The sequence below is a fragment of the Carcharhinus amblyrhynchos genome, chromosome 16, assembly GCF_965287045.1.
Source record: "Carcharhinus amblyrhynchos chromosome 16, sCarAmb.v2.hapA, whole genome shotgun sequence".
In the NCBI taxonomy this organism is placed as follows: domain Eukaryota; kingdom Metazoa; phylum Chordata; class Chondrichthyes; order Carcharhiniformes; family Carcharhinidae; genus Carcharhinus; species Carcharhinus amblyrhynchos.
In genome coordinates, this window is record NC_137339.1 from 1,397,901 (window position 1) to 1,423,362 (window position 25,462).

At 42.1% G+C, this 25,462-nt stretch overlaps 1 protein-coding gene across 4 annotated transcripts in view; it reads right to left on the reverse strand.

Annotated features, from left to right (window-relative positions):
* Positions 1-7,079: 7,079 nt before the first annotated feature.
* Positions 7,080-25,462, reverse strand: part of chd6 (chromodomain helicase DNA binding protein 6) — a 219,200-nt gene continuing 200,817 nt past the window's right edge. For all 4 annotated transcript variants that reach the window (XM_080204564.1, XM_080204565.1, XM_080204563.1 and 1 more), the window contains 4 exons: positions 21,385-21,573; positions 20,267-20,407; positions 18,926-19,030; positions 7,080-17,522 (listed from right to left, as the gene is read on the reverse strand). In XM_080204564.1, coding sequence (XP_080060690.1) covers positions 16,632-17,522; positions 18,926-19,030; positions 20,267-20,407; positions 21,385-21,573 — 1,326 coding nt within the window. In that variant the 3' untranslated portion in view covers positions 7,080-16,631. The remainder of the gene's footprint in view (positions 17,523-18,925; positions 19,031-20,266; positions 20,408-21,384; positions 21,574-25,462) is intronic.

The window sequence follows — 25,462 nt, forward strand, 5'->3', positions numbered from 1 at the left end:
CGCGCATGCGCCGCCGCCCCAAAGTAATCCCGGATTAGAGTGTATCCATCCGCGGGAATGTACCATCATTCACCCTGCAGAGGAATTAACAAAACCCCATCTATACAGTACAAACATGGATAGGAAAACTCTAAAGGTCATCATCCCAGAGACGTAGATGGATGAAAATAATCTGAGTGCTGCAATGATAAAATAGCTGAAATTATAAATATATACAATTATATAATACTTAGCAGACCCTTGGGATCAAGGATGAGTTGATTCCCATAATCATTACAAAGGGCAAATCTATGCAGAGCCTTCAGAAACATTGTCAAGTTTATGAAGGCTCTGGATAGGCACATAGCCAACACCATGGTGGTGGAAGGGAACAAAACTAAGACCTCTGCAATAAATATTGACGGGGGCATAAAGCAAGGTGACCCACTCTCACTGATCCTATTCAACATTGCTCTGAATTCGTTGATATTCTCTCTGCAGAAGGCCAACTCGGAAGTCTCCATCCTACTGGGAGGCAGACGGGAGCAATTCAACTGTTCAGCTCTGGCCTTCGCAGATGACATCATCCTTCTGAGCGACACATGCCACGACGGAACAGAATCTGAAGATCCTCCAGTCTCACAATATCGTCAAAACAAAAGGTTTTCACTTTACATACAAGTGGAAGACTTTTGTGTAACCATGGCAAGATTTGGAAACATTGGAACGATGAACGATGTTGTATCCTATACCCCCACTCCCCCTCCTCCCCAGCAAGACCGAAAAATACCTGGGTGCCTCAATCAATCCTTGGTCAGGTGTGTCAGAAGGTGAATGGGAGGAGACGCTCAAAACCTGGACATCTAGCTTGCAGGTAGTGGCTCTCCGACCAAGACAGCGAGTGGAGATCTTAAAGATACAATCTGGGGATGAGATGTATTTTCACCTGATCCTTTCTGAGGTGTTGTAAAATATGCTAACCAAATGGGACCAAAAATTACAAGGAACACCACAAAACAACTCCTACATCTTCCACCTCATATCCCTGATGGTTTCCTGTATTCCAACAAAAGGAACAGCGGTCTCGGTATTCCAAAGCTCAAAGTGCAAATCCCATCCGTGATTATTCGCAAACACGAAGTACCAGAAGTGTCTAAGACATGATCAAACAGACTCCATTCCAATATAGAGGTGAATGCAACTAAGATATCATTAAGGTACTGCAAGGGCTCAAAATCCTTAAGGAAACTGAAGATTTTCTACCCGAAATGCAAAATTTCAATGAAGCAGGAATGGACTCCATTGGTCTCATCCAGGCAGTAATGCCAGCACTCTGCGATCAAGATGCTGGGCCATAAAAAGCCACCAAACAGGAACGCACCCTGGAGAGAATGGGAATTCAAAAAATGGCAAAGGCTACCGAGTGCTGGAATCCACTATGATGAAAATGATAAAACATCAAGCACCTCAATCAAACCAGTTTTCCAATATAAATCATCACGGCTCATTAACAATTTACTTCCCCAAAGTAATTTGTACCCGATCAGGTCAACCCAACAAGGGGAAGACCAAACTCCATAAATCATATTGGTGGCACGAGGCGGCAAACGAGACCCTCACACACATCATTGCCCCTTCATTAAAAATGGGGGTTAAATGCCATAAAAAGATACTTCACCAACTACGTTGGTACGTCAGCAAGTATGGCTGGACATCCTACCTGGAGCCTAGTGGCCAAGGATGGCTCCCTATGGAAATCCAATATCATATTAAAGAAAGACCAACAGGTTGTGGTGGCAGATGTCACAATATGTTACAAACATGACTACAGGGCATTTGAAATGGTGTGGGAAGAGAAAAGGTGGAAATATAGCCATCTTCGACCGGAGCTCACAGAACTGACAGTGCCTCGAACGTGAATATTTTGGTTTTCTGCTGGGCGCCAGAGGAAAATGGCTCAAGCTCAACAACGGCCTCATAAAATTCCTCAATGTCAAGAGGTACAAAATTTTCACCCATCAGATATCCAGGCTCACTCTATCACTAACACTGCAAATGTTGCAGATTTTCAGCTATAGCTGAGGAATCTGGTGCAACACCCAAAGCGTAGCCATCAGCTGGGATGACAAGCCAGCCCTTGGTGCCAGGGTATGGGATCATATGAGGACAAGAATGGTTGGGCACCATCACGGTGTAAAATGGTGGTAGTTAAAAACAAGAAAAACAGAAAAGATAATGGCTATAGATGATTAAGCATGTTATTTCTTTAATTTCTGTTGGTGACTTGAGTTCTGGTGGTGGATTCTACTGTAACACCTTATTGCGTGACAATTGTAATGTTTGTTTTTTTTGGCTGTTTCACCTAACTTGTAATACCCAGCCTCACATTTTCCCAAATGGACACCTCCTGTGGTAACAAATAAGTGTTGGTGCAAAAACAAGATCAGTGCAAACGTCATATTGGTACAGCTCTGTCAAACCTCTGCCTCAATTAAGATTGAGTAAGAAGCATCTCAACACCAGGTTAAAGACCAACAGGTTTATTTGGTAGTAAAAGCCACTAGCTTTCAGAGCACTTGCTGCCCCTTCCGTCAGGTGAGTGGGAGTTCTATTCACAAACAAGGCATATAAAGACACAAACTCAATTTACAAAATAATGATTGAATTGTCTTTACAGGTTGTCTTCACAGGTAATCAAGTCTTAAAGGTACAGACAGTGTGAGTGGAGACAGTGTTAAGCACAGGTTAAAGAGTTGTGCATTGTCTCCAGACAGGACAGTTAGTAAGATTTTGCAGTCCAGGCAAGTCATGGGGGTTACAGATAGTGTGACATGAACCCAAGATCCCGGGTGAGGCCGTCCTCACGTATGCGGAACTTGGCTATCAGTCTGGGCTCAGCAACTCTGCAGAGTTCCAAGTTCCACACACACGAGGATGGTCTCAACCGGGATCTTGGGATCATGTCACATGTGAGGCTATGTATTTTGGTAGAAGAAACATGGAGAGACAGGCTCAATGGAACAATTTTGAGGGGAGTGCAGGAGCAAAGTGTCCTCAGGGTTAAAGTGCATTATTCTCTGAAGGTGGCCAGGCAAGTTGAAACTGTTGTCAAGAACGCTTTTAGGATCTTCGGGTTTATAAGTAGAGGCATGGAGTATAAAAGTGATGAAGTGATGCCACACCGCTGCACATCATTGGCCAGACCACATTTGGAGTATTATGTTCAGTTCGGAGCACCTTGTATAAGGAAGGATGTTAAAGCCCTCAAGCAAGTGCAAAGGAGCTTTATTAGAATGATACCAGGAATGAAGAATCTTAGATACAAGGGTTGATTAGCGAGATTGAGCTTATTCTCCTTAGAATAGAAGGTTGAAATGACCTCATTGAGATGTTCAAAACATTGAACAATTTTTGACAGGGTAAAGGAGAATATGCTCTTTCCACCAGTTGGTGTTTCAGTGAGTCGGGGTCACAATTTCAAGATGGTCAGCAAGAAAGCTAGGAGTGAGATGAGCAGAAACTTTTCTCAGAGTTGTTAGGATTTGGAATGCGCTGCCTGGGAGAGTCGTGGAGGCAGATTCCATAGGAGGTTTCAAGAGGGCTGGATACATATTGAAAGTGATGCATTTATAGGACTACGTTGGCAGGGCTGGAGAATGGAATTAGCTGGGTGGCTCTTTGGGGAGCCGGTGCAGACACAATGGGCCAAATGGCCACCCTCTGTGCAGTAAAATTCTGTAACCTGCACATTTTCAGACACTAAGGGGAAATTTAGCATGGCCATCCACCTAACCTGCACATTTTTGGACAGTGGGAGGAAACCAGTGCACCCGGAGGAAACCCATGCAGACATGAGAAGAACGTGTAACTCTACACAGTCACCTGAGGCCAGAATTGCATCTGGGTTCTTAGCACTGTGAGGCAGCAGTGCCAACCATTGTAACATCATGCACCCCCATTCCGAGATAGCTGATAAAGTTCAACGTGTGATCTCTTCCACATGTAGAGTAGTGGTGCATGGCGGGTCAAGACAGATGAGGTTGGGGATTTGTGTGGTCTGATGCCTTGTTTTTCTGACCAAGGCTCCCAATGTGTTCAATGCCTTCTGAAATGTTCCTCCATTTTGGTGGGTCACAAGTCAGAGACTCCATTGGTTGGGAGGAATGTTTGAATCTTCTGGGATGCTTCAAGGACATCCACAAAGCATTTCTGTTGTTTTCTGGGAGTGTCCTGCTATGATCGAGTTTCAAGTAGAGCAGTTGTTTCTGGAGTCTGTGGCATACCATGTCACATCCTGCTCAGGAGACTGGGTTTTGAGTGATTAAGATCTCAATGCTGAGCATGTTGTCTTGGATGAAGATGCTTCTGTTGGACCATCTTTCTCTGCCATTGGATTTGGAGGATCTTGTAAAGACACTGCTGATCATACTTCTTCAGTACTGTGAAGTGTCTGCTGTAGCAGGCACAGCTGCCCAGTGAATCATGTCCTTAATCCTGAGTTTGACATTGGCTCCTTCTGCACTGTAGGATTCTTTCAGCCCATCAAGTCTGCACTGACCACAATCCCACCCAGGTCCTATGCCCATAACCCCATGCATTTATCCTTGCTAGTCCCCAACACCAAGGGGCAATTTAGCATGGCCAATCGATCTAACTGGACATCTTTGGACTGTGGGAGGAAACTGGAGGACCTGGAGGAAACCCACACAGACACAGGGAGAATGTGTATACTCCACATAGTGACATTCTGGTCTTTCAATGCTCTTTATCTGGCCAATGATGAATTTCACTTTCTCTGTTGAGAGCAGGTTCCAAAATACAAAAATGTTCCACAATTTCAAGGCTCTTGCCTTTGATTTCAATCAGTAGGAGAAATTTGAAAGAGGATCTTAATTCTTCTTAGTTAGAATCTTAATTTGTGTGTTTAGTGAAAAGTCTATTTTTTCATGTGCTTTACAGATGGAGTCAACTGCAGCTGAGTTTCAGAGTGAGTGCAGACACAAGTATCATGTGTTAATGATGCTTACTGAAACTTACTGAGTGATTGGAATAATTTTAGTTGGTTATAGTCCTATAAAGACATAACCTTCCACCCATAATTATTAGCTTATTTTCCATTACTGAAAAGTGAAGAGACCAGAATACTGAATTGAAACTTTGATAACATTTTGCAGTGGGGGAGATACGACATGAAATGTTTGGCAATGGGGATCAGGCTCCGTCCAGTCAACCAGCAGCCTGGGGATGAAAAAATATGTTGATACGGAAGGTGCAGACCATCACCAACCTTCTCTTTCTCATTAAGATAAAAACAAATTACTGCGGGTGCTGGAATCTGAAACAAAAACAGAAAATGCTGGAAAATCTCAGCAGGTCTGACAGCATCTGTGGAGGGAGAATAGAGCCAATGTTTGGAGTCTAGGTGATCCTTTGTCAGAGCTCTGATAAAGGGTCGTCCAGACTCAATACGTTGACTCTATTCTCTACCCACAGATGTGTCACACCTGCATTTTCCGTTTTTATTTTTTCTCATGCCTCACTGCCTGCCATCACCTCACCTCTCCCCAGTCCTATCAATCCCCACATACACAGACCATCCTCTACGGTCATCACCTATGGCCAGAGAGAAACTTGGAATTATAGTTAATGTTCATGGTCAAACTTAAGACCTCAAAGTCAATCGCTTGCAGAGTGCTGTGTGGAGGAGGAGTTTAAAATGAAGAGATTAAAGAAAGCAGAGAAATTATTTTCCTTGGTGGGGAATCCAAAACAAGACAACATAATCTTAAAATTAAGAGTTAGGCCAGTTAGGAGTTAAATTAGGAAGCATTTTTCCATATAGGAGCAGAAATCTGGAATGTTTTTATTGAAAAGGTTGTGGATAAGGTTAAAGTTTATTTTAGTCCCAAGTAGACTTACATTAACATTGCAGTGAAGTTACTGTGAAAATCTTCTGGTCGCCACACTCTGGCGCCTGTTCAGGTACACTGAGGGAGAATTTAGCATGGACAATTCACCTAACCTGCACATCTTTAAGATGTGGGAGGAAGCTGGAGCACCCGGACGAAACCTACGCAGAGACGGGGAGTACGTGCAAACTCCACACAGACAGTGACCCAAGCAGGGAATCGAACCCGGGTCCCAGGCGTTGTGAGGCAGCTGTGCTAGCCACTGTACCACCGAGCCATTATAAATGCAGTGCCAATGAACAGATGGCAAAGAAAGCCAGCAGATTATGTATCGATTGAAATTAGATGAGATCAATAGATTTTTGTAACATAAGGATAATAAAAGATATGGAACAAGTGTGTGTAGGTTGAGATATAGTCAAGCCAAGAACTAACTGCTTGTCAGAACAGGATCTGTGGTGATGAAACAGTTTCCTCTTATTCCTATGTAAAAAAAAGTGACAGAGCAGCATTCCTTAATACTGTATTTAAGACATTTAATAAAACTTTTAACAAAGACTTAATCACAATTTAAATTTGAGCCACTGACCCAAGTGTTGGAGACTATGATGTCCCATGCATGTTAGTATTTAATAACATGTAGTAACATGCTTTAATCCAAGTTCCTTGCCCAGGTGCATCTTCATAACATTCCAAGACAAAGCACCGGAGGGCAGTGGAATGAGCTTGTGTGCCTGAAATATCCCAAGTAACAAGTTCCTGAACTTATATCCTTTACCATAGGCAATACTGGTTAAGTATGTAATTCCTCACAGAGAAAAGAAATCACTGTTTATACTAAAACTACAGATTCCATAATTAAGAGGAAAATCTGCCCCCCAGATTCATTACCTTACTTTCCATTACTGAACAGTGAGAGGGAGAGCTGAATTCGAATTCTGGCAATGTTACATAGCCAGGTGCACATGAAACAGCAAGACGGTCACGGGCCACAGCTGAAAAGGTGGATCACAAATGGCTGCTAGTTCCTATTACAGGCAAGGCAGAAATAAATTAGTTATAGACTCAAACGATGACATTGAAAAAAAAACCTACCTCAATGGCCGATCGTCAGCCATTCTTCCACTGAGCAAACAAGATGGAAACTCTTGCATGACCTCAGACATCAACACCGCTCTACACTGGGTTGTTAACATTTTATTGAGTTTTTCAACAAGTCAGGTACAGTATTTATATACAAGAGCAATCATATCAATAGGCTCCAGGGGATACTAATGTGAGGTATCCAGTACTCAGCATTGTATCACAACTAAATCTGAAAACAAATGTCATGTCTTCTAAGGCTTAGTTTTAAGAATGGGAAAGGTAATGAAATGATCGAGAGCGAAGGGAATCCATGTCAGGATGCCATTAGTTTCTATTAGTGGAGATAAGGGAAAGCACAATGGAAGAAGCCTTGTTTGCCACAGGAATCTTGCATTACTCTTCAAATCCAAAGCCTCAATACTCTTGCATTTGGAAGCCAGCTCCAACTAGTGGATTTGAAAATCATCCAGTGACAGGAACGTAAAGCAAGCATCTTGAGTCAAGTTACCGGGCAACTGTTACGGTAATATTCTTGTTCAATTCAGTTAGGGAACTCTTGTCACGCAGCTAGCTGACAGGACAGCACAGTAACAATGCAGGCTTGCTTGTGACCAAACATAAAATAGCTAGATAAACAAATCTAGATCATCTCTTCCCTAACCCACACTAGGCTAAAGATGTTACACTTGCGGTATTGACTTTGCCTGAGAATGGGCAAATCTTTCCTTAAATATAGCAAATAAGTTCAGCCAATAAACATTTTGGAAGTTGAAGCGAGTGTCTGTGGGTTTGGAGACAACTTTCTGCCTATTGGATAACTGAGGCAGTCTTTCTTGAAGATTGGAACAGTGTAGTCTTGAGAACTGCGTACAACACAGGCAGAATATACTAATCTATTACTCAGAAATTAAGACATCTAAAATATAAAAGTTACCAACTTCCATTTCTTTTTTTTATTGATAGTTAAATTTTATTCTGTTTCCGACACAATGGAAACAACAGTGGAAACAAAAGTTAATAAAACACAGTGCTTGAATCATCACTGAACAGTTTGTACCTAATGCCAGGTTACTGAAAATGCTTGACGGGAAAAAAAAACAGGACTAAGAGGAATATTCCATCATAGACAACCTACATCATGATACTGTTACTCGTCAGTATGGTCTGCAGGACCCCCTTAGCATCCGTGGATAAAGCAATGCTTATTTCACAATGCGGGATGGAAACTTTATTTTGGAGATGTGGGGAAAGAGAAAAGGAAAATAGAAATCACTTACAAATCAAAATGTGCGTGGGGGTGTTGGGATAACAAAGTCCATTGCCAGTTAGCGTTTGGTAGATAGAACATGTGTGCATCACTGAGATTGGAGTGTAAACACTGCAGACCTACTTCGTCAGACAAAGAGATGAAGCAGGTACATTTAAAAACACATTTTTTTGGGCAATTCCTCCCGTAAATAAGTTTTTATCCAACTCCAGTTCAATATGCAATGCTTTAAAAATGGCTGAAAGTTTATATTCCAGCTTCACACCTTGCATTAAAGATCTGACACACTTCTCCACCCCTTCCAAAACAAGCAGCACACCTACATGGGTGCAGTTAGAAACTAAATCTGACTCTCCCAGCTATTTCTGGGTTGTTAGCACAAGGTAACAAGAACACACAAACCTTTCATGAACACTGAACATTTAAAATCTTTGATTAAATGGGTCCGTCTACATGGGTCTTGTCTTTCAATGCTGCTATTTGATCCAAATAAAATTGGTACATCAAACTAAAAACGTCTCTCAAAGGGAAACTGCTCTCAATGACCTGTATAGTCTGTACACCTATATATAAATTACACAAAAGGTATACCAATTAAAAAAGTAAAACTCAACAAATTAAAAGGATAAATAGAAGAAACTACACACAGTCTAGTTTCACTTTCCACTGCCATTGTGTAACAGAGTGCGTTCAGTATCTAAGAAATTCTAAAGATTTTAAAATTTTTTTCACTCATTATTCTAGGGTGGCCTTAGTATAAAACAAAGCCAACTGAAATGAACAGAGGAACAGAAATATACTTCACAAATTCTTTATACAACACATAACAGTTCTCTAATTTATTGCTATAATTCTCTAGAGTCCCTCTGCGTTTTAAATAGAGTGTCAAGTATATTTGTATATTTACAAAAGGTTTGACCTTGTGATATGTAGCCCATCTCTTACTGCTCTCAATTTGTGCTCGTTTACCCATAATATACAGCTTGCCTTGTGGTATAAATGTAACCTGGTGTTACACATATAGCTTTAAAGACTACAATTTATTCACCCTGGTCTGGTTCTTATTGACTTGTTCTACCCCTGCGATTCTTTTACTAGGTAGCTAATAGTTTTTTCAATCAGCTTTTAGTCTATTTACCCTAAAGAGGACAAAGAATGATGATATTAGGGGACTGATTTAATTAGAGATTGTAATTACATGACACTTAAAAAGGGCTCTTTAAACATGGATCTGATCTCATACAATGGATCTTAAGTAAGATTTTTTCGCTGGTTTCAAGTAAAGGGACTTCAGGTTAGACTCAAAGTGGCTTCCTGAAGTGCGTACATCCACATCAAATTCTCAAGATTCATTGTTCATCAAAAAAAAAACACAAGCTGCACTCAACATTACACACAGATAAATTAAAGGGCTAATTGTCTACAAGCAGGAATGCTTTGTGAGTTTTCACTGTTCTTCCTCTTTGCAAAGCTTTTAGTGTTAACATTCTTGTAGCAGGAAATGCAAGGACTGCGCAGTAAGAGCTATTATGTTGTAGAGATTTAAATCCCATCTGTTGGTCTGCTCTAACCAAAAAGGCTACTCTCAAAAGCAAAGAGCATCATTTGCCTCAGTTGTGCGATTGAGGTTGGGGTTGCCACCAATTTTTTTGCACCCAATGCCAAACAGCCAAGAACACTGCCAAATTCTAGCACCAACAAATGAACCACTTTGATGAAATTTTAGCAACAGAAAGAACCCATTAAATTCAAACAACTCCACTCCAAGTGGCCTATACCTCCAGGGTTGCACTCTGGCTTCAAGGAGAGTCAGTGTGCAATTGGATAAAAAAACTGGCTTAGGACAGAAGGCAGTGAGTCATGCTAGATGGTGTTTTTTAGACTGGAGAGTGGTCAACAGTAATGTTCCCCAAGGGTCAGTGCTAGGACCACTGCTTTTTTGGTTATATACAAATGACTTGGATCTCAGAATACGGAGAAAAATATCAAAATGTGTTGCTGCCAAAGTTGGAGGAGTGCCAAACAGTGAAGATACAAATTGCCCACAAATACACAAATGGCAAATGGAATTTAATACAGCAAGTGAGGGGTGATGGATGTTAGCAGATGGAATAGGGAGAGATAATATAGACTTAATGATAAATACAATGACCTAGAGGTGCATGTGCATTGATTTTTGAAGGAGCCAGGACAAAATGAGAGAGTGGTTCGAAAAGCATATGATATTTTGGACTTCTTAAATAGAGACATTGAGAACAAAAGCACGGAAATTATGCTGAATCTATATGTACAACACTGACTACACTTCAGAAAGTACACAACACTTCATTGGTTGTAAAGCACTTTGGTGGTCATGAAAGGCGTTACGTAGGGTATTCTATCCAGTTCTGGTTGGCACACTTCAGGAAGGAAGCGAAAGTCCTTGAGAGGTTGCAGAACCGATCTATCAGAACATTTCCAGAGATGGGGTTTTATTTACAAGGCTTAGGTTGGGAAGGCTGGGGGTGTTCTTGGAGTAAAGAAGATTGATGGGAGATTTGATAGCGGCGTAGAAGATTATGACAAGCTCAGATAAAGTAGTCAAGGAAAAACTCTTCTCGTCGTCTAATTGTACAAAAACACTATTTTAAGATTTTGGGCAAGGAGGAACTGAGAGGAAATTTTTTTATGCAGTAAGGGGTAAAACTGGAATGTGCTGCCCACGGGGATGGCAGAGGTGGAAACAGTGACTTTAAAAGGAAATTAGATGGGCACTTGAATAAACTAAACTTGCAGCACAGAGCAATGGAGTGGAACTGATTGCACTGCTTTGAGAGGAGCTGGCACAGATCTGATCAGCCGAATGGCCTCCTACTGGGCTGTAAGTCACTCTATGTAACTGTCCATCAAAATATCTCAGGATTTTGTCTCCTCTTTGGAATTTTCACCGGAACGGAAAATCAAATTAACATGTGCTTAAGCTTGAAGTACAGTCACAGGGTCACAGAGGTTTACAGCAGGAAACAGGACCTTTGGCCCAACTTGTCCATGCCACCCCCTTTTTTAAACCCCAACTGCTAATCCCAATTGCCCGCATTTGGCCCATATCCATCTATACCCATGTAACTGTCTACATGCTTTTTAAAGACAAAATTGTACCTGCCTCTTCTACTATCTCTGGCAGCTTGTTCCAGACACTCACCACCCTCTGTGTGGGGAAAAAGAATGAGTTTTACTTTTCCAGACTTCAGACTGATGTGAGCACGCAATTAAACAGTGCCCCAACACACACAAAACAGACCTGGCACTACACTATTCAGCTAGCAAAAGAACCAGCTAGAATAAATTGGGCAATAAAGAAATAGCAGATGTGTTAAATCAATGCTTTCTATCCCATTTTATAGTGAAAAAAACAGGGCAAAATACCAGCAATACAAAGGAACCTGAAAACAAGTCAAGGGGACAAATTTAGTGGATCCAATGCAAACACAAAATCCATAATATAGTGAATAATTGGATTTAAAGTAACAATTCTCTATGTGTCATAGCTTTTACCTCCTGGATATTAAAAGAAATGAGAGAAATTGTATATGTCTTAGTTACAAATTTTCAAATCTCTTACATTCAGGAATTATGGTCTTGAAATGCAAACTATTTAAGAAAAGAACAAATCAAGTAACAACAGACCTGCCAGTTTATCAATTATGGGAAAGTTAATGACAGAACAATTGGACAAGTCATGCCAGCCATGGCTCAGGTGGTAGCGTTTTCACCCGAGTTAAAAAGTTGGGAGTTCAAATCTCAATCCAAGTGCTTGAATGTTAAAAAAAATCTGGGCTGATGTTCCAGTGCAGTACTGAGGGAGAGTTGCACTGTTGAATGGTGCTGTCTTTTCAAATGAGATGTTAAAAACATTGTCTGCTCTCTGAGACCGATTTAAAAGATCCCACGGCACTATAGAAGGGACAGGAAAGTTTTCCCAGAGTCCCAGCCAATATTTATGCTTCAAGTCAACACCACTAAAATAGATTACCTAATCATAATCATATTGCTGTCTGAGGGATCTTACTGTGTGCAGATTGGTTCCCATATTTCAGCAGTGACTACACTTCATTGTCTGTCAAGCACTTCGGGGCACCTTAAAGTTTTAAAGGGTGCTATGGAAATGCAAGTTTTTCTTTCTCTCTAATAAAAGCTGACCAATGAGAATAAACAGATTTGTGAAGAATAGGCCATTCTAGTTGAAATCTTGGACAAGGTTATCAGTATGCTGGATGTGGGAGTGGGTATGGATGTCCTCCATATAGACGTTCAGAGTGAATTTGGTAAGGTTTTACTAAGGAGATTAAGCAGCCATTCTAAAAGCACATTGAATTGAAGACCACCTTGTCATGTGGGTTACTAATTGGTTGAGGGTAGAAAGAAAGAACTTCCATTTAGCTTTACACAGCCTCAGAAGTTTCCAAAATGCTTGACGATCTGTAGGGAATGTTGTAGGGAAACGTGACAGTCAATGTGAGCACAACAAGATCCCACAAATAACTAGATAAACTTTCTTTACAAAGTAATATTGTTTTCTTGGCCAGGACACTGGGAAAATATTCTGGTCACCTTTTTCAAGGAGAGTCATGGAATCTACTGCATCAACCTGAAAAGGAAGATGGGAACTCAGTTTATAGTCTAATCCAAAAAAAGGCACCTCCAACAATGCAGTATTCCCTTGGTACTGCACTGAAAAAACTGAAGAGAATAGAGATAAAGAAAATGCACCATGATTGGTGAGATATGATTAATAGTCTTTCTCAGCGCTCTATACGTCTGGTTATAGACTCCCTCCCACCACCCAGTCCCAATGCAGTCACTGGACTTTGTTGTTCATACAAGCTGTCGACAGGAGAGAAACAAAATAATAGTCAAATAATTTGGCCATACGTAACTAATGTTGGCACTTCCTTCCATTGCTACAAGTTCAAAGGATCATTTCACTTCTTCAGTGATGGAAATTGGTTTCCTGCCAATTTTTAAAGATTCAACAAGGGAAGGCTATCTGAACCCACACCTCTACCAAAGTCCTTTTGTCAAGGCACCAAAATAGTGATCAAATAAGTACAGCTTGAAATTTTCCCACAAAAAGACGTCAGAATTGGTGCTTTGCTTTTCCTCCCTCAAATCAGGAACTGAATATTGTGAGGAAATTATTCCTGTGCTGATACTGCCACTGTACCATCACTTTACAGGTACCAGTTAGGGTCGTACTACAAATTCAACACCAACCTGATATAATTCCGAACAATAGCTAAACCATGCACGCTGCTGCGACAGGGTTACAATCATTGCACTGTCCCGTGCCCCACAGCCCGTTAATTAGAACTATAAAACATTGTTTCAGAAATTGTTTTACTTTATGGACAAAATAAGCCTCAACTGAGTCCAAATTTATACTAAAAGTATCCTGAAAATTTTAACTAATACAAGAGTAACTTGTCTCCTTCCATGGTGACTAACCAGAGTTAAAATGCATTAAGAGCTTGGTGGTGTCTATCATGACACATTACATTCCTCTTATTTGGTGTAAATATCCAGTTATCTACAGGTCATTCCCAATAACATGATTCAAGATGGGAAAAGAGCAGCTCTAAGGTTGTGATGGACAGATGGTCAAGGGAGTAGCAGGATGCAACAAGGGCTCTGGGAACAGAAAATGTGTGTCAGGTGGGTGGGGCATGTCAGACAATATTGCATACCGACCTGGTTTCTGATGTATTGGAAACTGTGACTTTTACTAGACAATTCAAAGTTAAACACCAATTAGTGCAAGACTTGGCAGAGATGATTTTTCAAAAAGTGATTCCAGGTTATCTGAATTCAGTGCAGACCAACAGATGGGACATAGTCTCAATAAACAGTGCTTTTGGGGGAGGGAGGGTTCATTGATTTGGAAATTATTAAAAATAAACTTTTCAAACTTCAGCTGCTGAATTTACCATGCAGAATTCGAAAACCATTTGCTCATCTTCAAGGTAAAAATAAGAGTCAGAATTTTATAGTTAGTGATTCAGAATAATTATTATATATAATAAAAAACATATTGACATACAACAGATGAATAAATAATGCAATAACGAAATATATGACTCAACATTTGGACCTTGGTACAAATCCATAACTTATGTAAGGTTGTAACAGTAAAGAAAATTAAAATCAACACTCGTTTTAAAAAAAAACTTCAGTGGACAGTAAACTTTGTGAATACTACGAGACTTGATATTCCCTTTGGAAATAAACCATCAACTAAAAGCTTCATGACTAAGTTCAGTCAGGACCTGGTGCAATGCTCAGCTCCAAAAGACATCACTTGGCTTAACTGAAGCTACAGTGTCCACCTGCTGCGTCAGTCTGCTGGTATTGTCAAAAATGTTAAGGGAAAAGGAAAAAAAAAGGGAAGGGAGCCGAGAGTTAAAAACTCATTCATTACATGCTACTGCAATACCACCTCTTTACAGCGTCTCCCTATCTGATGATTTGCCACAATTACACTGCAATCTGGCAGCATCTTAGCAAAATGTACGGCCGGGATGGGGTGAAGATAGGGGCAATTTATCAAGTAAAGACAAATGCAATGCATGCTGCCTCTGTCAACGTTACTTGGTATGGGTGTCCCATCCAAGCTAATGGGCTACATGTGCATTGCCACCCACCTTGGAACAACGGACCAACTGGTAAGAGAATTGGGCAAGGAACTGGATTCAGAATGAGTGATCAAGCACATTGGTCCTTGGTGACCCTCTTTTTAAAAATGCTTTTTTTAAAAAAAATCAATTGATACAGTTCACTAAGTTTTAGCTAAACTAAAGGCTAAAAGAATGGCAAAAAAAATTTCAAGGAATTATAATTTTGTCTTCTCTCTCCTTACCCCTCGTAAAAAGTAAATTAAAATCCTCAAAAATTAAGTGTTATACTGTAACAGGAAAAAGCTCATCTTCCACTCACACAACCTACTGTGTACTGTATAATTACACAAAAAGACTACCGTGGGATTCAGAATCTTCTCTCATTATAGGGAAACTAATGTCCCAATACCTCACTCTGTTTTAGACTTCACATTCTAGGAAGCTAAGGCTTTGAACACTAAAATGCTGTCCTGCAGATTTAAAAGGACTAAAATTAATTAGTAGATTATTTCTGAGGGGAGGGGTGGGGGGAGGAAAGAGAGATGAAACCCTGCAGCAGGTGTAGTTAGCCAGCATAGGATGACTGGCATATTGGTGCGATGAGCAGATACCAGGACAGAACTGGTATTGATTGTGGCTGATGACAGTAGACAAAAGCAAAACAAGGTGCCACATCCATGAACCATCTCAAGTCAGTTGCATACCTGGTGATCTTCAACTGATACTATTTAAAGCCAACTAACTTGATCTGTAACTGGAGTTTCACAGCATTGGTTCATCTTAGAAAATCAGGGAACCTGCATTTATACATTGCCTTGACTCAAAATAAACAATGAGCAGAGTGTCACACAGGGTTACTAACTTTACCTTATCAGATATTGGACTCTATATGTGGCATGATGAGAACGCCAGTGACACTGAGAACAACAATGTTCAGTCTCAGAAGTCAAGCTTAGCCACCAGTTTTGCAATTCAGAGGTACATCAAAAACTGCATAGAATTGTTCTAAAACCTTTGCATTTGATGTATCTTTTAGAAGGCTATTTCGCAAACTATTCAAAGGGGATTAATCCTGAAAAGGCATCATTGTAATTTTTATTCACCCTTCCCCAATATCAGAAGTTTCCAATTGTTATAACATAGTAAGAGAGAGTGGAACAGTTTTAGTGTGAAGAACACACTCTGATTAGGGTTTATTAAACCGTGACACACAGCCACACTGCATTCCCTAACAATATACTCACCAACAGGCTACTGGTGCTGTGAAAATATAGGACAAGCATCATGAACCCTCCCCAGCCAAAGGGGATTAAAGCTAACAGAATTCCCCCCACTAAGTTTTACAAAAAAAAAATTGGGAGGTGAAATACTGACAAAACTAGAGCAAGAGGCATTGAATAAAATGTTGACAATTCTCTTGCGTGAATTATTTGGATGGTGTGTGGAGAATCACCACATTTTTGCCTCCCTACCACTGTCTTCCCCAAAGATCAGCCAACCATAATCTCCATACAACAATCAAAGCATAGTTCCTGCATGGAGATTGTGGCTACCCAATTAAAAACATAACATTAAAAATGAACCCAATGGATGAATTTAATATGACTGCTTTATGTTCCTAAGCCGCACACAGCACGGGGTGGGGACAAAAGAGACCAGGCAGGAGAGAAAGGGTCATAAACATGGTTTAAATTTTGAAATCAAGAAAACCTAGAGTTGACCTAAAAGCAAATACAAATTCTACTCAGCATTCTGGGTACCCTCTACAGAGTTTATTTCAGTCTCCTGCCCAGAACTGTCCTGCACAGGAGTGGAGTCTGTCGATTTTCCTGTGCTCTCTTCAGCAAGTGTTTGCTGCGGGCTGGGTTCAGTCCCATCATTTGTAGTCTCCTCCTTGGCTTTCTTCCTCTTCTTCTTTGGGCTCTCGGTGCTTTCTGCTTCAGAGTGTCCAGCTTGTGCAAAGCTAGGCATTGCCATACCGATGCCATGTGGAAGAAACATAGATGGGTAAATTAAGCCAGCAGGCATGCTGTGCAGCAGGAATGGGTTGAAGGACAACGGATTGCTGGTGGTGACTCTGGCTTCACCAGAGTCATGGAAAGATGAACTCGGACCAGGCTTATCTCCTGATGAAGAACCTTCCTCGTGTTTCATCGACTCTGCAGCATTACCCTTCTGTTCGCTGCCTTTATCCGCTTTTGAAGAAGCGCTCATTGTCAAGGTAGATGTACTCGAAGTGCTGGTACTCGATACCACTGATGGGTTGTTCAACAACCCCCCAACGCCAAACACATGTGACATCCCAGCTACCCCAGGAAGCATCATTGGCAACATGTTCAGGCTGCTTTTGCCATCCTCGCCAGAAGGGATTGCAGCAAAGCCAGCTGGGAATCCCATCAGCCCAGCCAGCTGAAGATTATGAATATTTCTGAAATTCTGCAAGCTCACCAGATCCATCCCTGCAATGAGCCCATTCATTAACATTGGTCCCATTGCCGTGGCACTCTCAGTCAAAACTCCACCAGCTTTGGCCATTTCACTCCTTGGTCTCCTTCCCCTCTTTCTGCCACCAGCCTCTTTAACCACGGGTTCAGTCAGGATGCGGCTGAACTTATTCTCTGGTAGAAAACCCTGAAGAGACAAAAGGAAGTGACTTAAGAAAATGCAGCAACATCATGCAAGCTTAGGAAGAGAAGGGCCTCAGTGGTCCATTAAGATGGACATGAGGAGAAATTCTTTCTCTCAGAGGGTGGGGAGTCTCTAGAACCCTCCTCCTCGAAAGGCAGGAGTAGCAGGGCCTTTGAATATTTTTAAGGCAGAGCCAGATGGATTTTTAATTAACAAGGGAGTGAAAGGTTATCGGGGTAGGCAGGAGTGTGGAGCTACAAGCAGATCAGCAATGGTCTTATTGAATGAAGGGGCTGAGTATTCCACTCCTGCTCCTAACTTCTATGTTCCTAGGTTCTTCAGCAGCAAAATCAAATGTCATAGAATCAAAGAATCCCATTAGGCCCATCAAGTCTGCACAGACAACAATCTCAACCAGATCCTATCCCCGTAACCCCACGTATTTACCAGCGAACAGTTTTTACATTCGCACTCAGGAACAATGTGCAGGGGCAGGATTCCCGCGACACAGCTCTGCGGGGCGGAGTGGATCCCGCGACACAGCTCTGCGGGGGCGGAGTGGATCCCGCGACACAGCTCTGCGGGGGCGGAGTGGATCCCGCGACACAGCTCTGCGGGGGCGGAGTGGATCCCGCGACACAGCTCTGCGGGGGCGGAGTGGATCCCGCGACACAGCTCTGCGGGGGGGGGGGAGTGGATCCCGCGACACAGCTCTGCGGGGGGGGGGAGTGGATCCCGCGACACAGCTCTGCGGGGGGGGGAGTGGATCCCGCGACACAGCTCTGCGGGGGGGGGAGTGGATCCCGCGACACAGCTCTGCGGGGGGGGGAGTGGATCCCGCGACACAGCTCTGCGGGGGGGGGGAGTGGATCCTGCGACACAGCTCTGCGGGGGGGGGGAGTGGATCCTGCGACACAGCTCTGCGGGGGGGGGGAGTGGATCCTGCGACACAGCTCTGCGGGGGGGGGGGGGAGTGGATCCCGCGACACAGCTCTGCGGGGGGGGGGAGTGGATCCTGCGACACAGCTCTGCGGGGGGGGGGAGTGGATCCCGCGACACAGCTCTGCGGGGGGGGGGGGGGGGGAGTGGATCCCGCGACACAGCTCTGCGGGGCGACAGACGACACATCCCTGAAGAGGGGGAGGGGCTGATACCCACGACATAGCTCTCCTAATTTCTGATTTTTCTGCTTCCTGTCTTAGGGCCAGTCTTAATTAAGAGTCTTTAACGTGACTCCAACTAGGACAGGGTCAACTTTTCAGAGCAAAATCTGGAGCCTCACTGCTCTGAATGGTTCAGGATGACAATTTGCAAACAGCCTAAGGTTTTAACACGTGGCCATATTAAAAAAGCAAATGGATGACCTTCTATATCATTTAGTTATTTTACACAGTGTAAGTGCTTACCGAATGCTTCACAATTTCTGCCCACTCTGGTGCGACAGCATACTCTGGGTTCGCATCAAGCCATCTAGTCAACTCTTTTATCAGTGGTGCCATAGCTCCTCCTAGCTGAACATTCAGAATATAACAAAAAGATTTCAACAAACAAACTGTTTCAACCTAAACCTTGTTTCAAAGTGTTTCACAGCTAATATATAATTTTTCAAGCATGATCATTGTCATGAGGTAGACAAATGCCAATTTACACACAGCATAATCCCACAAACTGCCAAAGAAATACATGGCCAGTAATTAATCTCTTCATGATGGTACTTGAGGGATGAATGTTGATATGGAACACAGAACAAAGTTCCCCTGCTCTGCTTCGAATAATGCCGCAGAATCTTTCACTATGATCTCAGCAGGTATACAGCATTTTGGATTAACATCTCATCAAAAAGACGGCACCTCCAACAGTCTTGCTTAGGCACAGGGGTAGCACTAGAGAATTTGGTCAGCTTTGACAAAGGGTCATCTGGACTCAAAACATCAGCTCTTTTCTCTCCTTACAGATACTACCAGACCTGAGATTTTACAGCATTTTATCTTTTGGTTTCAGATTCCAGCATCCACAATAATTTGCTTTTAAATAGTGAGAAACTGTTCCCACATCAAGAACTACAGGGCACAGATTCAAAACAATTGGCAGAAGGGGTAAAAGTGACGTGAGGAAAAGGTTTTCCACCCAAAGGGTGGTTGGAGTCTGGAATGAACTTCCTGAGAGTCATACAGCACTGCTGCCAGAGCTCCCGTATCCATAGTAGGCAATGAACAGTGCCCAGGGAGAGTCATCTTGCCTATCCAACGCAAGTGTTGAGGCCTCCCCAGTTCGCCAATTAACGTCATGGAAGTAAAATTGTTACGAAGAGAAACAAGTGATGAGTATTAGTTGTCATTGAGCACTTATAAATCAAGTGTCCAATCCACAGACCCAACGGAGACCTATCCCCGCTCAACACAACAGGACTGGAAGAAACTGCTTGGCTTAGGGACTTTGTATTTGCTAAAAAAATAAACAGACGATAGCTAGTACACTGAGTGGAATGGGAAGAGAGCTGAGAGACTGAACAAGTCAATAAAGCCTGTCAACAAAGAAAAGTTGTGTGTCTTGGTTTCAGCTTCCTTAATTAGCTTGCATCCAATTAACAACCTGCATTGAGGCATCAAGTGTTCAAGTTCCAATACCTATCCCAGGAAAGGTCACAGATTTAAATTACAGAACAAACTAATCACATTGAGTTAATTTGCATTTTACATCCCTTTATAACCATTCAAATGACCGTCTTCTTCTCCACAAGATCTTACCTTTCGTCCACTTCCTTTATGGACAACAGGTACCCTTTCCTCCCCAGTCAGTGTATTGATGTCCAATTTACTGGGATCCTTGCATCGATGCCTCCTCTGTTTGGGCCGTTCTGAAAGGCCATGTAAAATTGCTGTACAATTCTGCCACAGAAACAGAAGAATGAGATCGTCCAGCCTTGCACTGGGCAGTGAGGAATGGTAAAAGATGGTGGAAAAGAGGCAGAAGATATTGTGCAGCTTTTAATAAAATATCTCAAACAGTCTGTGTTTAAGTGAACTGCATTCATTGATTTCTGTACAATGCCACACAAGTAGCAGAGATGAACTCCTTGTCTCTGTTCTATTTCCTTCCTTTGCTTCACTCTCAGTAACAGAACTTTCACTCAATGCACCAGCACTCACCAAGTCTCTTCCTAAACACTTGATCTCTCACCTTCTCAGAACTTACCTCTGATCACTGCATTTGGTCAGTGACCACATTTTCTGCTTGGTGCTCACTGCTCCCACTATAAAGTGCTGCAACATGTTTTGTTAGATAAAAGACCTGCAGAAAATCACTATTTGTTATTTCTTTCTCAATTCCCTTCTTCTCCTATGGTGATGTCAGTTCCATAAGCTGCTCTCCCATAGCAAGTAGCTGTGTATCACGTGTAAGTATCATGTATTCAAGACATTCAGGACAATCCCATCTTCATCAGAACTACTGCACCTCAACTGATTTTGATCTAGCGATGATGAAAGCATGAAGATTCATGTCTAAGTTGGGTTGAATTGTGATTTGGAAAGGGACTTGGAAGTGGTAATGGTTCCAAGTGTCTGTTTCTTTCGTCTTCTGAGGCCATGGGCTTGCGAGCTGCTGCAAAGAAGCCTTGGTGAATTGTTGCAGTGCATCTTATAGATTGTACACATTGCAGCCAAGCTGCACTAATGGTGGAGGGAGGGGGTGTTTTAAGGTGGTAGCTGAGGTGCTGATTAAGCAGGCTGCTTTGTCCAGGATGGAAGACAACAAATGATAACCCAGCAGCTGCAGTCTGCATCACCACCAGAAACCAACCCACCAAACACAACAAGCCTCGAGTCCTGCAGGTGTGTAAGTGCTGTATTGACAGTATACTTACGGGAGCCAGGTTGGACACATCCATAGTGTAGGTGGGATGTTGCCTCAGCCACTCAATCAGACTCTTGTTTTTCTGCTCTTCCTCGGTTGGCAGTCGCTGCTTGCCTTGGGGGAGCTTAATCATCATGTTGGACATGCTGTCGGCAGAGCGAGCCGCCCCAGAGAAAAGCTGCTTCGAAAGGTCCACCTCCTTCATTAAAAAGAAAATCCCTAATCATAGAATCATACAGCACAGGGGGAGGCCATTCACCCCATCGTGCCTGTGCTGGCCTTTTGAAAAAATTAATCCCACTTCCCTGCTTTTTCCCCATAGCATTGCAAGCTCAGTCCTTAAATGATAAAAATCTTTCACTGATGGTCCAATTAGAGGAAGATATTGTAGAGAAATCCAATACTAGGTTCTTAAATATAAAATAGCCACCAATAAATCCAATAAGGAATTCTGGAGAAACTTCTTTCTCCAGAGTGTGGTGAGAATGTGGCACATACATTATTTATTCATCAGTGTCACAAGTAGGCTTACATTAACACTACAATGAAGTTACTGTGAAAATCCCCTAGCCACCTCACTCTGGCGCTTGTTCAGGTACACTGAGGGAGAATTTTGCACGGAAAATGCATCTAACCAGCTCATCTTTCGGACTGTGGGAGGAAACTGCAGCACCCAGAGGGAGCCCACGCAGACACGGGGAGAACATGCAGATTCCGCACAGACAGTGACCCAAGCCAAGAATCGAACCTGGGTCTCTGACGCTGTGAGGCAGCAATGCTGATCACTGTGCCACCCCGACAAAAGGAATAGTTGAAGTGATTAATAAAAGTGCATTTAAGGGAATGCTAGATAAAATATGACAGAGAAAGGATTAGATAGATATATTGGTAGAATTAGATAAAATCTAGTGAGAGGAGGCTCAAGCATAAACTCAGACTTAGACCAACTGGCCAGTTTCTTTGCAGTCAGCTATGAAATTCTGAGTATTTCTTCAATTCCCTTTTGAAAGTTAGTATTGAACCTTCTTCCACTATTCTTTCAGGTAATGCATTCCAAATCACAACAATTCACTGTCATAGTTTCTCCCTATTCACTAACAGAACCAAAGAACTTCCAATAAAGAAGGCTCTCATTTGGCCCTCTATGCTTATACTGTTCTTTGAAAAGCTTAATCCCACACTTCTAGCCTTGTAAGTTTCTCAACCTTAAGAAGCAACCTACCCAATTCCCTTTGAAAGATTATGGATGAAGCTTCCACCGTCTACTCAGCTTGAGAATTCCAATCCCTGGCAATTCGCTAAATGAAAATATTTCTCAGCTCTCTTCTAGACCTTTTGGCAGCAATTTTGAATCAATGACTTCTGGTTATTGATCGAGAGAAAATAATTATTTTTTTGCCTTCTCTATCAAAACCTCACATCACCTTAGAAACCTCTATTATGTCAAGCTCTTAGCCTTCTCCTTTCCAAATGGAACTGTCCAAACTTTTCCAGCCTTTTCTCATAAATGAAGTTCCTCATCCATGATAATTTCTCCACTTCCCCTTCAGTTCTTTTGCCAACTATTTCTAAGTCTATAACTCCTGATTAATAACCCACCTGCCAAAGGAAATAGTTTCTCCTTATTCATTCGATTCAGAACCTCTCAGTTTGAATTAGATTTCCCCTTAACCTGTGCTGCTCAGAGGAAAACAATCCCAGCATTTCATCCCCGGTGACATTTGGGTAAATTTCCTCCCTTCCCCTTTACACCTCTCCTGAACTCAGGAAATCCACAGTGCAAGCATTCAGCCTTGTACTTAGAAATCTGACTTACTGCTTTCACTAGCATGAATTTTGAGTGGGCTCAGAGCCTAGGAAAAACCTATGTCCCATTGATGGATAAAACTTATGAGATGTTAGCAATTTATGTAAACATTAGTTTAAATTTATACACGGTTCCATGATACAGGCATTGCCCAGGAATGCACATGGTCAGTGGATGACTTTTGAGGGTTTTAGGATCTTAAAAAGAACGGGTAAGTGCAGTCAAGAGAAACTTATCCCAGAGGTAGGGGAGTCAAGGCCAAGGGAACACAACTTTAAAAATCAGAGCCAGGACATTAAGAAAAGAAGTTAGAAAACATCTTGCTACAAAGGGTGATCCAAGTGTGTAACTCTTCCACAAAAGCCATTAGGTCAATTTATAATTTTAGATCTGAAACTGATAATACTTTTGTTTAAAAGGTTCAAAGCCAAGGCAGACAGTTGGAATTAATATACAAATCAGCCACAATCTCACTTTGAGGGGTGAATGGTTTAAACTTATTCCTATGTTCCTGGTTCTGCTCACGAAGGAAAGGCTTGGACATTGTCCTTGCACATAAAATTCAAAATTCTTCTGCCAATTGGAACCCCACTCCAATAATGGTCTCTCGCTATACAATCTTCTTTAGCTGAATATTAATACTGTAAATAACAGCATTACATAAAACTTCAGCATAGCAGTTTGGCCCAATAGTTCATGTTGATATTTATCCTTACATCAACAGTATCTTAATCCCAGTTATCTGTTGTGTTCCCAACCCCCTTTCCTTCAACCATCTTTCTAAGCTATTCATAAATGCTGACATGGTCTCTATTTTAATCACTAACCCTTGGACTTGTATTCCACAATCTCGTGCCCACGTGTGAGTAATGTTTCTCCTGTTTTATGTTTTAAATTCGTCATCTTTTCTCTTTTCTGCAGGTCCTCCTCTTTTAGACTCTCAAGTATTGAAAACAGTCTGTTTTTTATCTACTCAATAGGTTCCTTTATAATTTTAAATATCTCTATCATTTCACCCATTAATCCTCTCTGGTCTGACAATAAACAATCCCCAATGAAATGATACCTAGAAAATCAGAATGCTACACAATCAGTAGCTCAAACCCAAGGTGAGCTGATATGTGGAAGGTCTCAGTGTGGTGCTGCATTGCTGCCACCAGATAGAGTGTCTACATACCTTACCCAGGGAGGGCCTTAAACAAGAAGGGTTCATGGGGTGGGCTTGGGGAAATCACCCCATTACCAAGGGAGAATGAATAATCTGGGATTTCTTTGAAGTTTTTTTTACTCTCTCTTATGTATTCTGGTTCTACTTTTTCCTATCTCAACTCTGATTTCTTTTCCCATCTATATCTAGCACTCTTCCAACACCCTTTGTCACTAAGTTTCCAGTTTCCTGGCCTTGTCCACCATGGGCATCGAACCCTTCTACATCTCCATTCCCCACAGGACAATCTTAGGGTTCTCTGCTTCTTCCTTGAGCAGCGACAGATCAGCCATGATCTTATTGAATGGCGGGGCAGGCTCGAAGGGCTGGATGGCCTACTCCTGCTCCTATTTCTTATGTTCTTATGTTATGTTCCTTTGCCTGGTTGAACTTGTTCTCTCAGTGAACAATCTCTCCTTTAACTCCACTCATTTCCCCCAAGTAAATGGTCACTAGGAATATCCAAATGGCTTCTAGCTATGCCCGCTTTTCTGTGGAATGTGAGGAACATTCTTTTTTCCAATCCTATCCAGCTGCTTCCCTCACCTTTTTCGGTACATTGAAGACTCATCAGTGCCGTTTCTTGCTCTCAGCCTGAACTAGAAAATCAGCTTTAATCCAACTTCCGTCTTCCTTTCCCCGATTCCTGTCTCAATTTCTGGTGATAGGCTTTCAACAAATATTACTATAAATGCACCAATGCCCACAACTACCTCGACTAATCTTCCCCACACACTGCTTCCTTTAGGACTCCAGTGCATTCTCAAAGCTTCTATATCTCCCACACGTCTATTCTGACCTGCATCCATACCAGCACTTCTGATATTTCCACACCTCCACCATGGTTGACACAGCCTTGATGCGTGCATCCTATTTCCCGCACTTCTGCACTCACCCCACTCACTCCCTCCAGAACCATTATAGAGTTCCCATGCCCTCAACTTCCAACCCATTAGCCTCCGTATTCAACAGGCCATGTTCCACTATTTTTACAATTCCTAACATGTTTCCATGAAACACATCTTCACCACCCCTCTGCAACATTCTGGCCCATTCCACAATCACCCCGCACAC